Here is a 21,206-nt window from a genome sequence, read left to right as displayed (position 1 = left end):
GTTTGGGTTGGATGTTGGGAACTGGCTCTTCCCCCAGAGGGTGGCACTGAACGGGCTCCTCAGGGAAGCGGTCACAGCACCAATGCCGACAGAGCTCAAGGAGCGTTTGAATAACGCCCTCAGGCCCACGGTGTGACTCCCGGGCAGGGCTCCGGGCTGGACGCTGGATCCGGGGCTCTGGAGCGAGCGATCCCTTTGGAATGTGGGGACGCGCCCGCTCGGCCGGCAGGGGGCGCCGCGCGCTCGCCGGGGGACGCCCCGGCGGGGCCTTTCCAGAAGCTTCCGGAAGCGGCGGGGCGGAAGTGACGGCGCGCGCTGGCGGCGCTTCCTGCGTGCGGCCGGTGCCGTTGGGTCCCGGCGGGAGCGGCGCGAGCGGGGCCGCGCGGAGGGGGCGGCGCGGGTGAGCGGGGACGGGAACCGGGAATGGGACACGGGCATGGGAACCGGGAATGGGAACCGGGAACGGGAACCGGGAATGGGACACGGGCACGGCCCGCGGGAGGGGCAGGGGCTGTAGCCGCGGGGGCCTCCGCCCGGCCCTGGGGAGGGTGCGGGCACCGCGGCGGGAGCGGCGGCGCGGGGCAGACCCCGGGCCCGGCGGGGCTCCCAGTCCCGGGCCGGTCGCCGCCAGGGCAGGAACAGCCCGCGCTTCCCCGCGCGGGTTCGGCTGCCGAAGGTGCGGGCGAGCCCCGGCGCGTTGAACAGAGCGGCTGGAAGGGCCTCCCCCCGCGCGGCCCCGCCGGGCCGCTCTGTGCCTGTGTCTGTGCCTGTGCCCTGCCCGCACTGAGGGGACGCGGGGAACGGCCCTGCGCTGGCACGGGCGGGCTCCGGCAGGCATCAGGAGCAGCTTCCCACTGTTCGGGGTGATGAGGCGCTGGAATTGGGTTGCCCAGGGAGGCGGTGGAGTCACCGTCCCTGGGGGTGTTTAAGAGGCACCGGTGATGTGGTTTAGTGGTTTAAGGGGTACGGTGCTTGATGGTCTCTTCCAGCCTGGATGATCTCGAGCTGAACGCGCTGTTTTCCTCTCTGATAGACGCAGTTCTGTGAAGTTCTGCTCAGTGTTTGTTACTCAGGGCAGGGTCAGGAGCGAGGTTTGTTGTGGGTGAGGTCGGCAGCGGGTTGGGTGTTTTGAACTCGCTGTTTCCAAGCTCCGAGCCGAGTTGAAAGTTGACACTGGCAGGTAAGCAACGTGTTTTGCCGTCAGTGTTTGCTGGACTTCAGAGGGGGCAGTGGGCTGGGAAGTGATTTATGACCAGCGTTCATGTTTGCAGCAACACTCCGAGCTGTGTTACTGTCGGAGCTCTCCTTGGCTGCTGTAGGGTTGAGCCGTGCTAACAAAGATTGTTCAAAATCCTGAACAGATTTGGCTTGAATTCTGATAGCAATAAAGTGATGCAGTAACATCATAAAAACTAAGTTTATAACAGTGCTAATGTGCACGTGGCCAGGCTGGTGACATTACATAGTTAATCAGGGACCAAACCCGGAATTTTCAGGGTGTAAAGTGTCAAAAGGTGATAAGAACAAGGTGTTGACGCAGAGGGAACAGCTGGAATGAAGCAAGGCTCTGCTTCTCCGGTCCTGCAGCAGAGGATGCAGTCACTGCTGACCTTAATTTTTGTTTACTCTTTGGAGATCCTTGTATTCCAGTTAGGGATTTTATGTTCAGCTGATGATCAAGATCCTGGTAGTTAAAGTACCATTTAGTTTGATGGATTATGTTGTCAAAGAAGATTTGTTTGGCCCAGTGAGTAAATGCGTTTATAGATCATCTCTGTAGTTACTTTTTTTTTTTTCTTAAAATTTTAACTGTAGCTCAACACTGGTCTAGCTTTTTTTCCTTCCTCTTGTCTCCTGTGCTGCCTTCTCAGGGGAGAATAAGAGAGTGTTGGAAATGGAAGCTAAATTACTATTAGGTTTCCTTAAATAATCTCAGGTAGTGGAGGAGAAATTTAAATTGCTACTTTTACTGGCAGCACTATTTAGACTGCAGTAGCAATAGTAATTTATCTGTAAACTTCAGGGTTCCCCTTGTTCTCTATCAGAGTTGTGTTTTTAGCACTTGTTTTTTTTCAGGCTACAGCATGTTCTTATCCAAGTAGCTTCTTTCTCTGGCATTTTCTCCTGTCTTTCCTGGATTGATGCAGTTTGCTAATTTATCTTGGCTGGCTGTGGGAAGAAAGCATGCAGGGCTTCACCTCTGTAACACTGAAGTTTTAGTTAGAGGGCCAATGTGTTTTGCTACTGGTTTTTTTTTTCTTTTTAATAGATACACACATTTCTTTACTACTGTATTCTTTCTTTTATCTTCTAGAAGTTTTAGAATGCATATGGAGAGAGGGAACAACTTATATTAAATCATCATCGTAACATCAAGGATGTAGTAGTTCCTAACAGTGTGTGGACTGTCCTTGGGAAAGAAGTACCTGATTTTTTGATTTGTTTCGCATCTGTGCTTATCACACTGCTGCAGTGAGGTCCGCGGGGGATGAGGGTGGTGACTGTGTTGTACCCGAGTCCAGAGGCGTCGCAGTTCTGGCCTGGAATCGACTGAAATGTCACACCGGGTTGAACTCGGAGCGCAGCCACCCGTGTGAGCCTGAGCTGCTCCTGTGCCGCTGGCTGTGCAGGGGGGCAGCTCGTCCTGCCAGGGCACTGCACTTCCAGGCTGCAGCACCTCCTGCTTCTTACCGTGTAAACAGGGATGTTTTGAAGGGAATGCATTGCCTTAATTTTCATCTTAGTCGTGTGAGGTTTAATGTTCTAGCATTGTGCTCCTTAAGTAGGAAGTGCTCCATTTCTCTAATAGCATTTGTAAAGAACCTCCTCAGCCTCGTGTCCTGAAAGCATTTTCTGTCAACAGCATTTCCTTTGTCTTGTTCAAGGAATAAGGATTCAAGGATTAGTGAGAAATTACTTAGCTTGGTCAAAACTTGTTGGATCTTGCGTATGATGATTGTTTATTTCAAGATAGATTCAAAATAAAATCGTAATTGAGGGTATTAGTAGGTTTAAGTTATATTTTTTCTCTTGAATGAAATACATTTGAATGGATGTTAGATTTTTCTTACGTTTAGACTTAATGAAAGCATTATTCTGCTTCTGTTTATTTAAGTGCTAGGGAAGAAATAATTCATGCATATACATTTCACTCCTCCAGTTACTAACTGTAGGTTTCAATTATGTTTTCTATTAGTTCTCAGAAAATACTGAAATCCACTGATATTAGTGAGGACTCGGTACCTAACAAGGATCTTGAAGCTCATATAATAAGTCTGAAGTCATTCCTGTCTACATTGCAGATAACAGTTTTTATTAAAACTTTAATTCTTTTGATTAGAATTATTTTTCTACCTTAAAATGTAGTCTGAATCTATGACAGCCTGTCAGTGCTCTGAAAAAGAACTTGCTCTTTGCGTTAATGAAACTTTTTTTTTCCGTTTGCCTGGAATAAAATTATCATGACTCCAAAAATACTTCAGGGGAAGTGTGTAGAAACTTTAAACTATTTTGTTTTCCCTAAAGGATCATGTCATTGCATGTGATTATTTGGCTGAAAGTTCCTGGGCCTCATCTTTCGGTTGAGGCTTTCACTATTTTTAATTGTTCAATCAAACACAGATTGTATATTTTTTAAAATAATATAGGAATACTTTTATTTTGTATCAAGTAGCCTTTTATGGTTGTTTTAGGAGGGTGCCAGTGTTGCAGATATTTGTGACACAATTCCAAATTTGGACACCTGAGTTGTTGTGTTTTGGAAAAATGCTCCTTTGCTTTAAGGAGAGCTCGTGAATAAGTCTCCCTCGATTTAGGGCCTGCTCAGAGATCAGATGGATAAGCAGGAGAGTGTCAGCCAGGGGAGTGAGGGTGGCCTGATCAGTTCCCTTTCCCTGTTTTTCTTAGACAGTTTACATTTCTTTCACAGATGAAGATTTTGAATTTCCTCTGTTTTCCGTTTTTGTTGGTTCACTGTTTTTAATGGTTTTTTACTTGTTGCCCTCTACAGGCTTTCCTTGTGCCAGGCAGTCAAACAGACCAGGTTCTGTCGTTCTTGTCAGAGCTGTGTCCTGCAGCCCTTGGGGAGGAGAGGAATGGACAGGGTTCTTGGTACCTTCTTGCCTTAAGGGGTGAGAGAGCCTTGTACCGGTGTCTCCTTTTTCGTTGTAGTGGGGTTTTGTTGTTGTTGGCTTTTTTAAAATGGAACATAAACGTCAAGGTAAAAAAGCAACAACTACCTTTTCCCTGTATGAACTGCATCCTCTTGTGTAATAATAACTGTATCCAAATCCACCCTGTTTTCTGACATAGAAGCAGGATGTTTGTTCTAAGCGTGAGATTAAACTAAGCTTTTTGGAATGTTCATTTTATTAGATTCATCTCCCGGGGATGCTGTGGTAGTATTAAAATAATGAGTATAAACATGGCTATTTAAGTACATTTTACTAATTTTAATTGTATGGTAAGATTTTCATTTTTCCATGAAACAATAAATTTCAGGAACCTGTGAAGTTAAACTCTGACAGCTTTTCTAAGCTAAGGTAAGTACAAGTTAAAAGTACTGAGGTTTTTAATATGCCTTAGTCCACACTGCCACTGTGCACGTATCAGTGGGGGGAAGAATTTAATGTTGGTGCCTTGTTTAAATATCTCATCAGAATTAAAATAACTATCCTTTTGTTTCTTAGAATTCTTATACTTCTTAGATTTTCTAGTAAAGAGTGTGGACATTTTTGTGCTAGCTCTTGTACAGCGCTGGCACGGTGGATCTTTGCAAGTTCAGTCAAGAGACTGCTCCTGATCTCAGCTCAGTTACATATGGCACATCCCAGATATTGTTGCTAGAATTGACATAGATATCTTGATTTCTTGGGGGGATTTGGCCGAGGTTTTGGGACTTGTATGGCTTCCTGTGTTGCTGAGTTGCGGTGGGTGAAATGTGTTTGATCGTTGCCTGAGCAGTGTTTCACTCTGAGAGCCATGCTGTCAGATTTGGCTTTGGTCAGGGCATAGGAGACACCAGAAGTCAGGTCCTATAACCAGGATCTGTTTCTTAAAGAGCTGTTTCTTCTTCAAGCCAGTGAGAGCTCCTTGAGCCACTGGTACAAATATGTCCTAGAGGCCTTGGCAAACAGTGTTATGGTTGATCTTTGTTTACCCTCTTTTAGATGGGTAACTTAGAGAGATAAGGCAAGTAATTAAAGTTCGTAGATTGCATTTGAAATCTGTAGCTTCTGAGCAAATGAAGTGACTGAACTTCATCTGAAGTTTGTTACTTCTAAACAGAATGTTTGTCTATGTGTCTGAATTTACTGAACTGTAAATAATAAAATGATTAGCAAAGGTGTCTTAGCTGTGTAGAAGTCAAATGAAGAAATACTAGAAAACTTGGAAAATGTGTGTGTGTGTTGTTGGAACTCTTTGTATGGCCTTGGATCCAGAACAACACCAACATGACTGTAGTGTGCACACTTCAAGGAGTGTAAAGTTCATCACATCCTGCTCACATATTGCTTTCTAATAAAACTCTTGGAATGTGAAGAATCATATTTTTTAATCATAGATTACAATTCCCAAGGATCCTTGAGTGTGTGCATCATCTGTTAACATCCAGGAGACATGTCTGAGTTGCTCAGTTGCTGTTGAGTAGGTTGGATTCAAGCTCAAGCTGAACTGGGAGTCAGAACAGGGTATTTGTTCCTCTGGCACTGCCAGCAGGATGCAGTCCTTTACATATGTTCATCGAAAGCAGCAGGTACCAGGAACTGGATGGCTGTGGGACTTGCACAGGATGTTGATGACTGGCTGCTTCTGTGAACTGCATGAATCAGGAGTTTGGAACTCCATCTGGCTCTCCAGGTGACTGCACTAGTCACAAAGCTGGAGCTATTCTGGCATCTTTCAGGACTCTCTGTGCTGCCCGTTGCTTCATGGCCAGAAATAGATAACTTTTTCTGACTAAGCTGACTGCAAAGGTCGCATGCCCCTTGCTGTCTGAATTCCGTCCTGGCTGCTCTAAGAATTTCTTGTTTGGTTACTTTCCTCCCTTCTGTATTTAGTTAGGAGTGCTGCTTTGTCATCCCTTCGGGTTGTGCATCTGATTACTTGCTTTGCTTTTCTTTGTCATATGATCTGTACATGGCTCTGTATATAACTATGTTCTGTAATGCTTCTCATGCCTTTTATGTAGCTGAGGACTGTGCTGTGAAGAGAGTTTGAGCTGGATTTCAGGATAACTGTGGTGGAGCTCTGGGCTGTGCTGTACGAGGAGGGTCCAGCCTGGTCATGTGCTCCTGTCAGTCGCCTTGAGTCAGTGTGAGTGCTCAGGGCCACTGCTCCATAAGCCAGAACAAAGCCGACTTCTCCTGTGGTGACTGAGAACTCTGTAAACTATGGAAACTTTTGGTTCACATAAACATTTGCCTGTTTGATTTTCATGCTCCAGAGAAGGAGTTAGAGTAGCTGATAGCACACCGCAAACATAGGGCAGTTACCAGCACAAGAACTACAAACACAAAGGCCATGAAACAGCTTCTTTCAGCTGGAGATTTTTTGCTTATCTGTTCTTCTGAGACTTTGGAGATTTTGTGTGGATGGAGGTGGGAAATTAGTTTAATGTGGGCTGGCTTCTTTGTGGCTTTGGAAAAAATCCCGAGTGCCTGATTAATGAGCCTTGCTTGTATATTTGGAGACAAATTGTTTGACAGGTTTGGTGTTGGAAGAAGATTTTGTAATGTCCTTTTGGTTAGGATAATTGAGTGGTTTTTTGCATCTTTGAAACATCTAGGCATTTTCACCATGCAGATTCCTGCTAGCCTTAAAAATACTGATTTTTTAATTTTTATTTGGTTATCTTCTGTTGTCTAAGTTGATGGTCATGTATATTCTGGTTTATTATAAGCTCATGGTGGCTGTTTCCTTGAGTAAATATTTTAAATAATTTTGTCCTGAAAAGATTGCAGACAGAGGTATTTTCTAGTTTGTGAATATTGTTGAGATTTTTGGGGGAGAGTAGGACTTGTGGGTGTGGGTGATTTAGTTTTGTTTGTTTGTGTGTTTTTGTTGTTGTTGTTGTGTTTTTTTCTCCTCCCTAGTCTTATTGGCTGTTGAGCAAAGATCCAAGTTTTTTTAAGGGGCTAAATATTAGCTGACACTTTCTTTAAAAATTAAGCTGAACAAAAAAGCTGCAGATTATTTTCTTCATGTAAATAGTGCTAAAACCGTTAAGTACAAGTAAAAAGTTCCTATGAGAGCTAAAATTTCAGCAGTACAGTTTCTGGTTTATGGTAACTGGCAGATAGAAATAACAATAAATAGAGATGAACTCTTACTGTCACATGACTGTTTGATTAGGAGAAGGAGAATATTTACAATTTGTTCTCTTTAGAGAGCTGCTACTTGTCTTAATTCCAGACTCTGTATTAGCGGCAAATAAAAACTAAACAATAACATGTTCACTAAAGACAGAATATGCAAGCCCCAAACATTTCTTTGGAACACATAATTCCTCTGTTCTTGAAGGGTTTTGCTTTTTAGGGTCAGAGTCATCTGTTGAGAGGTGATCATGCTGCCTCAGCATTGGTTTTTGGTTCCAACTTCAGACTTCTGTTATTTAGGATATATTGGCGTCTGCATTGAGTCTGAAGTTAACAACACTGCAGCATTGTTTTTAAACAAACAGCAAAGTATTTAAATATATGATGAAATCAGTATGACTACCAGTGTGCACAGAGTTCTCTAGGAAAAGATGTGATTTATTTCTTATGTACTTATTCTAGCTAGAAGCTAGGTGTCTGAACGGAGAGCTAATGCAAGTGTTATATTTAAGAAAATGAGAATATGGAAAAAACACTTAGTGTTGTGGTCTGTGCTCCTGTCTTGTGGCTTCCTGCTGTTTGCTGGTACCTCTTGTTAGGAGGGGCTCTGACCTCTAGCCTGAAGCTTGACTGATACTAGATACACTCTGATTTCTTTTTGTAACTATATGTTCCATATGTGCTATTGCTCATAAGGGTTGGCTGTGGGATTTGATAACAGACTTAACCCACGCTGACCTTGCTCTTCCTCCCTGTGTTCATGAGCTGTTCTAGTCCCTGTGTGGGAAACAGCAAAACCAGCGAGGCCAGTTGATAGCAAATATTCTGGGATATTTTTGGTAATCTGTATGTTTACATATTCAACCCTGCCGTTGGTATATTATTATTGGCATTCTCAACGTTCATTTTAATTCATGTCTCCCAACATCCTTTGACACTGGTCACAATATTAACTATACCCTTGCTATATTTTTGGTGTGGGGGTTTCTTCAAAGGGCAAAGTCAATTAGAGGTCTGTTTACCTGCTGCACTTTAATTTTGTGTTTGTGGGACTGTTTGGTTAAGTAGATTGCTAAAACCACCCAAGTTTTAAACACAGATAGCTCCTCCAGTGCATTTGCGTCTGTGAGTAGTTATGAGTGGGGTGGCAGCATGGCAGGGTATCTCTTAAACTGGTTTTGCCATTTGAGGAAATGTGTGTGTAACCACATCCCTAATTAAAGTTAATTAAGCTTGAACCTACAGCAACAACATATTTTGAAGATGTACCAATTTATTTTAAAAGGAAGCCTCTCATTTCTGTTCATGTCCCAGGATGTTGAAAGAAATATGTAAAATGGGTACAATACATTAATTTCAGAATATTTCACTGGGCTACATCATGCTTGGTACCCTCAGCAATTGTGTGAAAGAACAGGAAAATGAGACTTTGTGTGGGCTAAAATGAAAAATATTGAATGACTTGGGGGGAAAGTTATTTCAATGAATTTTTGTTCTTGATGCACGAGATAAGAAAATGTGACTAATACACTGCTGTATTGTTATGTTCTGAGTGTATTTGTGTGGCTTTGCCTGCAACAAGTTGATAACTCATGGAAAATGTTGGTGTTTCCTTGTTCGTAAAACTTGGAAGGAACCAGCAGCAGTGGTAGGATGGAAAGGTGCTTGGAATTTTTGCCAGAGTGGAGACTTGTTACAGTGTTGGAGAGAAGAAGCCTTTGCAGGAAGACATGAAACCATTCTTGCAACTTTTAGAAAGATTCTTTCATCTTAGTCCTCATTTAGTTGGACTAATGGTAAATATAAATGTTTCTTGTAATTATTCTCTAATAGGAACAAGAAACTTTCAGTATTTAAGTTGCTTTTTCTTTTAACTTTGTAGGTTTCTTAGGACTCTTGTGAAAACTTTATTCTTTTATGCTAAGAAACAGAAGGTGGCTCTGTACTTGAGTTGGTTGTTTAACCTTGGAGCTGCAGCAACCTTGCCTGGCAATGTGCTTCTGTTGGTAAACACAAAGGAAGGAAAGGGTATTCAGTAGCTTTGACAACCTGCAAATTTTTTGTCAAGGTCTGAGTACAAGAAGGGCTTACTGGAATCAATAGGTGGAGTTTTAGGTTTCCAAGACCTGCACATTCATTGCTTTTCTGAAGGGAGCATCTCAGTGGAAATAATGTTCTGAGAAGCAGATGTGGAAGAAAGGACCCTTTGTTTCTGCTCATATGTGCTTAAGACATGATGTAGGTGTCATAGATGACATTAGGTGAACATGATACGTGCTTTCTTTTGCATTCAGAGTAATTAATATGTAATCAAAACTGTGACCCACATATTCTTTTTAATATACTGATTAAATCAGGCTTTTCAGTCTGTTTTGTTCCAGGAACTGCTGGTTACCCATGTGTCTGTGTACTGTGCTTCAGTGGGATTAAAGAACATAAAAATCAGAACGAAAGTAATTGCTTGATTTGTTGACCTAAAATAAAGCGTTTTTATTTTTGGGGGTTTGGAACATTTGAATTTTGTCCCTCTCAGATCAGGTTTGGTACTAGAAGGTTCCAGACTCCTACCTGACTTCTATGAAGTAACAGCACTGGACAAGCTTCATTTACAAGTTACTGTTGTTGTTACAGGACTTGAAAGACTCAGCTGTTGTTAACAAGACACCTACTGAAACATGGTGGATTACTATGAAGTTCTGGGAGTGCAAAAGCATGCCTCAGCAGAGGATATTAAAAAAGCGTAAGTGTCACTGGCATGTGTGTTGTGTATTTTAAACATGGTTTCTGGATCTGCACTTCATTGTCCTCCCTTGTTCTTTTACTAATTCCTGCACATGCTACTTTGTCATCTCAAGTGTTTGAACTGTGATCTTGTGTGACTGTAAAACACTCCGTACCAACCGAAAGGCAAGCTTCGCTTTGACCCTCTAAGTAGATATGGACAATTTGCATAAAATGTTTCATTTCAGGAAAGGAATTGCATGCAGGTGTAGCAGTCAAAGAGGGCATTGATGTTAAGGTGATGCCACAGTCTGGTATTGGTGTGTTCTTGAGGCTTTATCAACTTTTGACTGTACCAGGTGCTTCACATGTACCAGATCCTTCATGATGCTCCCCATAGTTGCCTGTAGTACTGAATAATTATGGAGCTTCAAGGAGAAGCCCACAGCAGAGATGTTTTGGAATGTTTTGCTTAGGTGTTGATCACCAGAATGTTGATCACCAGAAATGCACAGGAATAATTTCAAAATAACTGAAGCACACCAGACTCCTTTTTTCTTGAAAGCATATCTGAGTAGGTGGTTCTTTGTGTGCCTGCAGAATCTGTTAATACCAGTCTGGTTGCAAGATACAAAGCACTGGGGAATTTCTAAAAACTTTAATTCCTGACAACTTGTTTGAAACATTTTGTGTTTATCTGTATAGCATATTCCATCATTTCAGAGTAAAATATCTGTTGTTTTCCTTCCACTTAGGTACCGTAAATTGGCACTAAAATGGCACCCTGATAAAAATCCAGACAATAAAGATGAGGCGGAACAGCAATTTAAACAAGTAGCTGAGGCCTATGAAGTTTTGTCAGATGGTAGGTATTTTAAAAGGGTTCTTGAATTGCCTTTCTCTATTCTGGGTATCAGACTGAAAATGTTGATGTAGGATGCTATGATGAGATATTGTTACTTTGATTTATTATCCAGCTTGACTACTTTCTTTTCAGAAGAGAGAGAGAGAGAAAGAAGCTGGCAGATAAGGCAGAATAAGCAGAAATTTTGAAACAAAATTTCAGGACTCTCTAGATGAGTAACCAAATTAGTTTTACTGTAGAAATTGAAATTCTGTGTCTGGCAGGCCCTCTTCAGAAATTTCTGAAGAGAAGTCTATGAATACCAAGATTAATTTTATCTTAGCAGGGAAAGCCAATGTTACCATCAGTATAAGGGTATTATTGTGTTTATCCAGTAAGTCAGGCTAGACCAGCCCTAGAGTATCTATGGTTGGGCCTACTGCTTCTAGTTCTTGTAGCAGCAAACTAGTGTTGACAAAGCTCAAGCATACTGTAAACCTTGCTGAAAATTCAGATTGCATTTGGGTGAGTTTCGTAAATTGAGTCAGCTGTGATACAGATAGTGATAGTGTTTGTTTTGAAGTGTTCTGAAAGGGGTGCTTAGCCTGACCCATGTAGTGCAGGAATGCAGTTTAGAGTTCAGCCATGTGTTTGCTCGAAGAGTATCATTAACTTCTGCCAGTGTTCTGGCAGAAGCAGTCTGAATCATAACAAAGTGATTTAAGCTACTTTGATTATTTTCCTCTATAATTGACTGCAGCTGTCTATATGCTATTTCTGAAGTGTCCTTGATTTCACCTGAGACAGTGAGCATGGGAAAGCTATATTTAAAGCACTAGTGGCATCTAGATTACCTCTCAGAGTTCAGCCTGATTTATGGAGCTGCAGTCTAGTATACACTATTTCTTTGCTTGGTTCTGATACTTAATTGATATGGGAGAAACAGAACTTAATTTATCGTTAGTTCATTGTCTTCTAGAGTACTTTAACCTTCTTAAGCTAATTTTTAGCTAGATAAAAATAGGTTACTGGTCTGATTGTTATACAGATCTTTAAGTTCTTTGGAAACAGTACACTGCTAGAATTTTAAAACATCTAAAAGTGCTGCCAGTTTTTGGATCGAGACCAAATCCTAACTTAGTGGTGTCTTAACAATCATTTGTGCAGCAGGGATACCAGAATCCTGAGCCCAGTGGTCGAGAGGCAGTCAGCTCCTCTGCAGACCTAATGAAATTTTCTGACACCATTACAGGCTTGAATGAAGACAGATTTTTGGCAGAAGAATAGTTTTGTAAGAGGTTACATAAGCAAAGAATACTGACATTGGGTGATCATTGAACACACTTCCCTTGTGGTTTCAAAAATGTAACATTTTAAGAGATGAACTTTGGGCTTTGTGAGTCCTCAGGTTGCTGTTTCCTGCTCCTGACAGTTTATCTGCCTTACTACTTTGGTCTTTTAACATTGATGAGTAGGTTAACCTCCTTTCTTTAAAAATTGCTTTCTAGAAAGGCAATATGGGTAATTTAACAAGCTTTGGGGATTTGTGTGCGTGTGAACCTATTGCAAGTTTCTGTTATTTGGAGATGATGACCATTATATAAAATTCTAATTCCTGTTAGTCAGAAGTGGTTTAGTTTCCAGCATCTGTTTGAGGTAACTGCATGTTCTTTCAGTGATGCTATTTAAATTTTAAAACATCTTTCACTGAAGAGATTCCAGTGGGAAAAGCATGATAAAATTGAGAGTCTAAAATCAGATGCCCTGACTAGTTTTTGGCTGATACTTCCACAGCACTGCAAGCAGAGTAAGCCAACTATCTGCCTCTTTAAGCTCTTCAGGTTCCCTTCCAGTAGCAACAGTGCCATCTGATCCTATGCAGTAATGTAGAGCTCATTTTTCTCCTCTTTCTCATGAATACTGTAAGGCTGGTCTGGAGTGAGATTAATAGTCATTTTATGCCTTCTAAAATAATGGAGAGCAAGCAGTTTGAGTCACATCCTTCCATGGCATTTTGTAACATCACTTCATTCTCCATTATTAAGCTAAAAGAAGTGGTTATAATTAATTTTAGGGGGTTTGCAGTCACTCATATAAACACTGTTCTTCTGTTCTCAGAACTCTCTCACTATGGGCGTGTTCTTGTGCAATAAAAGGGAAAAAGTAATGATCAAGGTTTGTAAGTTGGATAGAAGGAGGAGAATGCTTACAGTGAGAATGCTTGAGCTCTGGAACTGCTTTTCAGAGAAACTGTAGAGTCTTTTCTTGGAGACTGATGAGTTCAGGGCTTTATGCAGGCAAGACCTGACCAACTTTGTGATTAGACTTGTGTGGAGTAGCAGGTTGAGTTCCAGAGGCCCTTTACAGCCTTAAAGCTTTGTACCCGTGTAAAGAAGAAGACTGCTGTATTCTTTTTAAAGTATTCTTTTAAAGGGCAAACTTCCTTGTGAAGTTTGTCCTTATACCAAAATTCTTCTCATACAACAGGACTGGAGCTTTTAGAACTAAATGGTAGTAAGTGAAGTTTAGTGTGTGTTCTTTCTGCACCTAAATTGCCTTGGCAGTCCTCATTATAAACATTCAGCAGTTATGTGCCAGAACTTTGTTAAATAAAAGAGCTTTGAGAAGATGTTTAACTGACACTACCAGCTAAGTCCTTTTTTTTTTTCCTCCACAAAAAAAATGTACCTGTTTACTGACATGATGTACAACTTCTCCTTGTAGCTAAAAAACGTGACATCTATGACAGATATGGAAAAGAAGGCCTAATAAATGGAGGCGGAGGTATGTTGACATCCAGCAGTTCTTTACTTTCTCTATTCTGGTGGAATCTTCCAGTCCTCTGAAAATTGAGATTACAACGGTTTTACATTTTTTTCTAGTTGTGTTGTCGAAGGTATTACTGTTACCTAAAAACAGAGAACCAGTTATAAAAAATGTTGTGTGTACTTAACCTGAATGATACCTGAAAGGGAAATTTTAGAAATTGTTTATATTTTTAAATGACTCAAATACCATATAGGAGTGAACTTTTTTGTTTGTAAGAACGTGTGAAGGTAATTGAAATGTAACTTTTTTTTTTTCAGGTGGAAATCATCACGATAATGCGTTTGATTTTGGATTTACATTCCGTAACCCAGATGATGTTTTCAGGGAGTTTTTTGGTGGAAGGGACCCCTTTTCATTTGATTTCTTTGGTAAGTAATCCACTGGTTTTAGTTACGTGCATCTAAAGTGTGCCTAAAACTTTACTATTACAAATATAGCTAATGCAGTCTTATTAGAAGTAGCTCTGAAAAGGAGGTAAACAACTGGTATTTTGTATTATATTTGAAGTCTTTGTTTCATCCCCATTTCTTGGTTGATTTTATAGTACAGAACAGATCTGGCTTGCCAATACATGTTTTATTGGAAAGCCTGGTTTACAAAACCATGAAATCCTGGCTGCTGTGTCTATGTAGGTTGGAAGGAACTAATATATAGTGGAATTTCCTCTCAAGAACTTGAGCAGGCAAACTCAGTCTGTTGAAATTTCATTTCTTTTGATCTCTAAATAAATAAAAAATAAAGCTTTGAGAACTTCTGAACTGGAGAGGTTACCTATAACTTACAGCATAGCTGTCAGTGTGGACTTGTGTCAGAGCAGGAGTGATTTTCTTGTGTCGGAATAAGAACAGCTACATCCATGATCTAGACACTCTCCCAAATTCATGACACTTGTTTACTTGGGGTATAGAACCCCTAAAGACTCAGATTAAATAGTTCTTGAGGCCTCGATGCTTCATTTAGGCAGTGCTCATTAAAGGAAGCAATATGTGATAAAGTTGTCAAAGTAGTCTTTTTACCCTAGTGCTGAGGGTATTTTGACTTGGGATGTTGCTTGCTCTAGTGAAGATCTTTTCAGAGGTGCTGGAGTTCTTACACAATCTCTGTGTATATTCTACTAATTGAAGTGCCGATCTATAAAGCAGAACAGATCCTGTGTTCGGTATTTACTGCGAGAAAGTTCCATGCTGAAAACTGCAAGAAGGGTACTTGAAAAACAGAGCTTTCTTCCTGTTCTTCCTGATATTGATTAATCTCTATAATAATGTATGTAAATGTTTTAATATTTTTAAAAGTAATTTTTTTATCTTTGGCAGCATTAAGGGTCTAGTTCAACTCAGATTTTAATTTTATCTTTCTCTGGTTTACTATTTAGGGATCATCAGCTGTCGGATGACTCTAATGAAGGATTAGAAAAGGAGTTGAATGCAGTAGAATGCTAGTTGAGGAATTAGATGAGTAGCTAGAGGAAGAATGTAGTAGAGGATAAGCAGCAGAATTTGGGCAGTTGGATCCAGTGAGAAATCAGAAGTAGGAAAGGGGAGGTTGTAGGAAGCATCTAGGAAAATAATGATGAGTGAAATGGGCTCTGAACTGGCAAGATGCAATTTCTTCACTGCCTGCAGTACAGTAAAAATCTTAAGAAGTACTAAACAATGATTTCAGTTGAGATTTGTGATCTCAGCTCTGGTTAGGCCACATCTGGAGTACTGGATCCAGTTCTGGTCTCCCAAGTGAAAGCAACAGAGTTACTGGATAGAGTCCAGTGAAGGGCCACTAAGATCATTAGGGGGCTGGAGCTTCTCTCACCTGAGGAAAAGGTTGAGAGAATTGCTGGAATTGTTCAGTATAGAGAAGGCTCAGGGTGAGAGTTGTCAGTGCATTGGGAAGGGAGGGTGTAAAGAAGGTGGAGCTTGAGTTGTCAGTAGTGCCCAGTGGAAAAGTAAGAGGCAGTGACCTCAAATGGAAGCACAGAGGTTCTGCCTGAGCTTAAGGTAGCACGACTGCACTGTGAGGGTGACTGAGCATTGGAGCAGGTTGTCTGGAGAGGTGGTGGAATCTCCATGGTTGGAGATACTCAGAAGGCATCTGGATGCGATCTTGGACAACCCAGTCCAGGTGTCCCTCTTTGAGCAGGGGATTGGAAACTCCATAGGTCCCTGTCAACCTCAGCGGTTTTGTGATTGAGTGGTAGAAAACATAGGAAAATCTAAGCAAGATGTTGAGTAGGAAGCTAGGGAGGAGGAGTTGGGAGAGAGTGTGTAGCTCTTTTGTTTACTTTTTCATTTAAGATCTGTTAGATAAAACAGTTGGTTCTCAATCAAATATCTTTATAGTAAATTGTACAGGTGAGGCATATTCTAGCTACCAGTGGGAGATTGACATGGGCCCTGCTTGGTTTTGATTTTATTTACTTCATCAGCACTAGCAGGAGATTTAACTTGCTGTCTCTGAAAAAGTCAGTGTTCTTGATTAACCTTAAAGCCATGAAGTCAAGTTCTGCTTTACAATAGGGATAGGCTTAAAAAAACCTGAGGGTTCCTTGGAAGGAAGGCTGTACAGCATAGTGTGTAGAGTTATCCTGCTACTCAAACAAAGTTTTCCTGCTGTAGCCTCTCCTGTGTGATACATCTTACCTTGTGGCATCAGTGGACTTAACAGCATACCCCCCACCCTTGCTTAACACTCAAATTGATTTATTTATTCAAAAGCTGGTTATCTGCTTCATGTATCAATCACTGTCATCGTCAGCTTTAAGATACAAGTAGTGAGGCTCAGGCTCTGCTTCTTACCCAGTAAGGTTCTGGCACTGTCAGCAGTGTTATGTGCACTCCAGTTCATGAAAACTAATAGTTTCTAAGCTGTCTCTCTACTTCATGTAGATAGTTGCAGTGTCAGTGACCAGAGTCCTAAAAGCCTATGTTATGCTTTGGATTTTGAACTTAAGCTCTTGAAATTTTTCTAGTCAGAAGGCTTCAAAATGAGCAGTTTTTTTCTTTTTTTTTTCCTTTTCTTTTTTCTTTTTTTATTTTTTTCTGTAAGATACTGGAGACATTCTCTAACATGAGAAGTTGTAACTCCAAACATTTTTTTTTCCACAGATTTCTATTAAAAAATGTTTGCAATTGTCTTTGCACATACACGAATGTTTAAGGTGGTACAACATGACTATATCAGTGCTTTCAGCTCAGTGTAGTGCATTTTATAATACCTGAAACAAGCAGTAGAATTGTGTGTATGGCATGAGTACTTGTGTTGGTGAACTCAAACCCTTGTAGATTCTGCTGTGTTGAAACACTGGTGGAGCAGTTCTATCCTGAAGAATAAGTGAATTTATCTTCTAAAAATGAGAAGTTTTCAACTTGTTGATGAGTTTTCTGTGGAAGTAGTGACTTCTTAAGAAGCTACTCAGGTTATAATTGATATTCTGAGCAACTGAATAAGGACTGGGGTCATGTTTTTTGAAAAGGTACTCTGGTTGAATCAAAGATGAAATTGAATAAATACGTTGAAACATTTGTACTTTTTATGCAGTTTGAAGTGGCACATAGTGAAGCCCACAGAATGCAGGTGGGACTCTCTATCCTGATTGCCATTGAGTATGTAAAGAGCAACATTCATATGCATAATTCCTGTAAATTTATGGATGTGAAGGATTTCTAAAATTGTGCTATGAATTGGGTCTGTTACACTCCACTGAGCTGTATTGCACTGATACTGCAGTTACAGTAAGTTTTCTTTATAAACAAAGACATCTTTATTCATCTGTAGAAAAGAGGAGAATGTATGAAGACTTCTGTGGTGATTTTTAACTGATGAGTCCCTTCAGACTGTTCAAATGAAAATTTATAATACTTTTAAAGACAGCTCTGAACACTTCCAAATGCAGCAAAGTTAATGTTATGTGCTGTGTGTTGCACTAGGGACAGTCACAGTCTCTTTTTTTCAGGCAAATTCTTTGTAAAAATAGGGGTGCATGAGGGAAAGTACCTTTTAAAACTTACTCTGATAGTATGACAGACGATTAACTCCTAAACTTTGAGACGTGTGGGCTCACTTTTTGTGACCTCTGGTTACAGCAGAGTCTGTATTCCTGGTGAGCTCTTCTGGTGATAGGTTTTAGTCTCTTTGACATGAAGATGGATGCTAATCCTTATGATGCTTCCTGTGCACTACTGCTTTTGTATTGCAAAGCACTGCCGTGGTATACCAGTGTCTGGTATTCAGCTGTGTGTCCCACACACCTGCTCTTCTCTGACTGGCCTTTGACATTAGAACTGACTGTTTACTGCTAATGTAGGGATTGATTTCTCAGTTCAGTAAGCTTGCTTGATACTGAAACTATATCCTACTTCATTTTTATTTGGTGCTTGCCTTGCTTTGGTTTATTTATATTCTATTTAGCATTTTGTTTGTATTTTACTTGTAAACTTTTCAAGAATGTTCTGCTGTACTTTAACAGTTCATGTAGGAGGGAAGGATCCTGATATCACCACTGCTAATGGAGGTGTATTGAATAAAGACCTGCTGCTGTGTCAGGGATTGTGAGGAACAGAAATTGATGTGATTTGGTGTAGGCAAAAATGGTTGACTGTTTCTGGGCTGTTAAAGATTTGACTTGGTTTTGGTTTAGAGGCTTTTCAGATTCTCACTTCAAGAATTGGTTCCATGTTGAAAGATATCAGTGAGGAATGACGTTGAAAGATGAAGTTGGTATAACAAGATCATAACATTCCCAACAGGCCATTTAGTACTTCAGACAACTCCTTAAGGAGTCAATTAATCTTTTCTAGACTTTGAAGCTTCACATACAGCCTAAACCATCTCAGCTGTCACCAGATATATCTGTGATGCCCATGTAGTTTCTGTATGGGCTAGAAAATACAACTCAGGACCTGCAGCAGACCAGTATCCTCCAGCAGCTGTATCTAGAAGCTCAACAGGATGTTTCAGAGTGTTTCAAACTGGTTTAGGTGCCTGTATGTCTGCTTAAATAAATCCCACAAGAAACCATGCTTTTCTCCCTGGTAGAATGTGTTACTGATGTGATGTGATAAATTGGTCCCAGTGGATGCTCTCTCTAGACTTTGATGTCCAAGAGAAGTCTGTTTGTGGAGTCTCAACACTGATTGTAGTCTTGACAGTTTTGCTATAGTTCCTAAACATTTTATTATTCTCAATGTACATTTGGAGATAGTAATTTATAAATGTCTTAAATGTTTGTCTTAGATTGTGAAGTAGGATTCATGGTGTATTTTAATACAGATTTAATACCATAATGCATATAAACCTTATGCATTCTGTGGAGTTTTCCCTTGAGAATTCTGGTTACCTGCTTTATGTATTTAAAAATCTATGCTCTTGGAAACAAAAAGAAAATGAGCCAATGAAAGGTAAAAAAAAGCCACCTTTGTGTGGCTAGCTAGGTATAAATGTTTGTCTCAATGTCAACTAGCTTGTTATCTGGTATGTAGTTTGGTTCCATCAAAGGACAGAATTACTGCAGATTGAGTGCTGCAATATTGATTGCATAAAAAGAAGCACGAGCATTCTGGAAAAGTACTGTGAGTTACTTGGAGTATCCAGGCTAGAGAATCTTCACAAGACAAGAAAGAGGAAATTCTGTGTGCAGTAACCATTGCAAGCTCTACATGATGTGTGTTTTAGGGTGTTTTTCAGGAATGGGATAGCTTCATCAACCTATGTGTCTCATGGATGGAAAGTTTTCTTGCTGTGGCAGAAGATTTGCATAAGATCATGGGTTTAATTCACATGTAATCCCATTTCTGCTAATTGATTGTTTAGCTGTCCTAATGCAAAATGTATTTGTAAATTAGTAAAATGGGTTATTGAAACTGAAAATGGAGGTGGCTTTCAGTTAAAACTGTCTTGTACAGCAGTGTCTTCTTGGTGATTAATCTTTTTGTTGACATAAATTTGCAGCTTTTGGTACAATTTATGAAGTACTTAGAGATTTGCATGTGCATACATTGCTTTGGTATGAATGTAGAGTTTTGTTTCATAACCACTAGTCTTAGGTCGTAATTATCCCCTGAATGGTGCAAATCTTACCACTCTGAATTTTTCAGAAATAACTTGGTAAGTTTGAAGAGGATTTTTGTCTCACTCAGCATTATCAAACAGGAGTAGGTAATACTGTGGTTCCATGGTCAAACTAATACATAGTTTCTCCTGCTGAAAGGGAGGAGGCCTTGCTCCAAATTTTCATGTCTGTCTTAAAACTTTAATTTTTGTCTAATGTCCCATTAGATAGATTGAGAAACTGTTGGATAACACACTGGCCAAAGTTTGTCTCTGGCATCCCAAGCCAGTTCAGGTTGTTAGTCCCCAAAAAAATGGTTTGATTGGGTTTTCTTGAATTGCTAGCTAATAAAATGGATCAGAGGAAGAACATAGCACAAGGAGAATAGGTCATTCAGTGGTAATGGAAGATTCCTCCATTTTTAAGGTGTACCTGAACATTTGAGCACTCATTTGATAAATATGAAATGCTGATTACTGAACTCCAGCATCTTTGTAATTACTGCCTTTTTTTTTTCTTTTTTTTTAGAAAATAACTAACCCGAAGGTCTCTGCTATATATCATTAGAAAGACTTTTGAATGCTTCTGCTAGTAATTAATTTAATAAGTGGGGTAAACATCTGTTTGACATCTAGTTTATGAAAATGAGTAATTACAAAGACCATGCTTCAAACATTAGGCAGGTGAATCAACAGTGCTTGCAGCAGCATCTTAGTGTCTCCTGAGTAAGTGGTGTCAACAATATGCTTATTTTGTAGTTAAGGAAGAAAACATTTCCATGAAGAAGTGCTTACAGGTTTCTGTGGCCCATCCAGTTCAGATGATGTGTTTTTTTGTGCCTGAATATACTCCAGAGCTGTAGTATGAGTTTCTGTGTGTATTTACTGCCAATCTGCATCTTTGAAACTTTTTTCAAATAGACAAGATAGAGAACACCTACTCCAAGAATTCTGTTGTATTGTAAGTATCATATCTGTAGTCATTTGCATGAACACATTGGCCAGACCTGCATTTCAGACTCTCTTCTGGCAGGATCCATAAAATCATTGCAGTGTGCTTTTGTTACGAAGAAAGGATGTTGGGCAGGCAGCCTTGGCTCACTGAAACACTGCAGCACAGTTGAGTTTGACTGTGTCCTTGTGCAGTGGCTGAACAGCCTTTCAACATTACTCTGTGCTGCAGCGAGTGCCACCCTCCTGCATCTGCAGTACGGGCACGCAGCTCACGTGTCATGTTCTGGCAGAGGCAGCAGCGTGGCTCTGGTGGCAAAGAATAGAGGAGAGAACAGTCACTGGCTGGGGAGGTGGCCCACTGAGTGGTGCCTGAGCAGGGAACCTGTTTTTACAGGCTAAGGTTCCTTTGCATACTGTCCCTGTAAGATTATCGACATCTCCTCCTGCAGCAGTACATGCATGTGAGAACATTTGCTGACAGCACACAGTTTATGTCAACACTC

General features: G+C 40.6%; 1 protein-coding gene across 3 annotated transcripts in view; it reads left to right on the top strand.

The window, feature by feature from the left end:
* The first annotated feature begins 295 nt into the window (after positions 1 to 295).
* The window catches only part of DNAJB6 (DnaJ heat shock protein family (Hsp40) member B6), a 59,897-nt gene continuing 38,986 nt past the window's right edge, over positions 296 to 21,206 (top strand). For all 3 annotated transcript variants that reach the window (XM_050322704.1, XM_050322687.1, XM_050322696.1), the window contains exons 1-5: positions 296 to 400; positions 9,948 to 10,056; positions 10,793 to 10,902; positions 13,606 to 13,665; positions 13,968 to 14,078. In XM_050322704.1, coding sequence (XP_050178661.1) covers positions 9,992 to 10,056; positions 10,793 to 10,902; positions 13,606 to 13,665; positions 13,968 to 14,078 — 346 coding nt within the window. In that variant the 5' untranslated portion in view covers positions 296 to 400; positions 9,948 to 9,991. The remainder of the gene's footprint in view (positions 401 to 9,947; positions 10,057 to 10,792; positions 10,903 to 13,605; positions 13,666 to 13,967; positions 14,079 to 21,206) is intronic.

This window comes from Myiozetetes cayanensis, unplaced genomic scaffold (genome assembly GCF_022539395.1).
Source record: "Myiozetetes cayanensis isolate MyiCay16 unplaced genomic scaffold, myiCay2020 scf1, whole genome shotgun sequence".
NCBI lineage: Eukaryota > Metazoa > Chordata > Aves > Passeriformes > Tyrannidae > Myiozetetes > Myiozetetes cayanensis.
The sequence above is the reverse complement of the archived record's forward strand: the minus strand, read 5'-3'. Positions and strand labels throughout refer to the sequence as shown.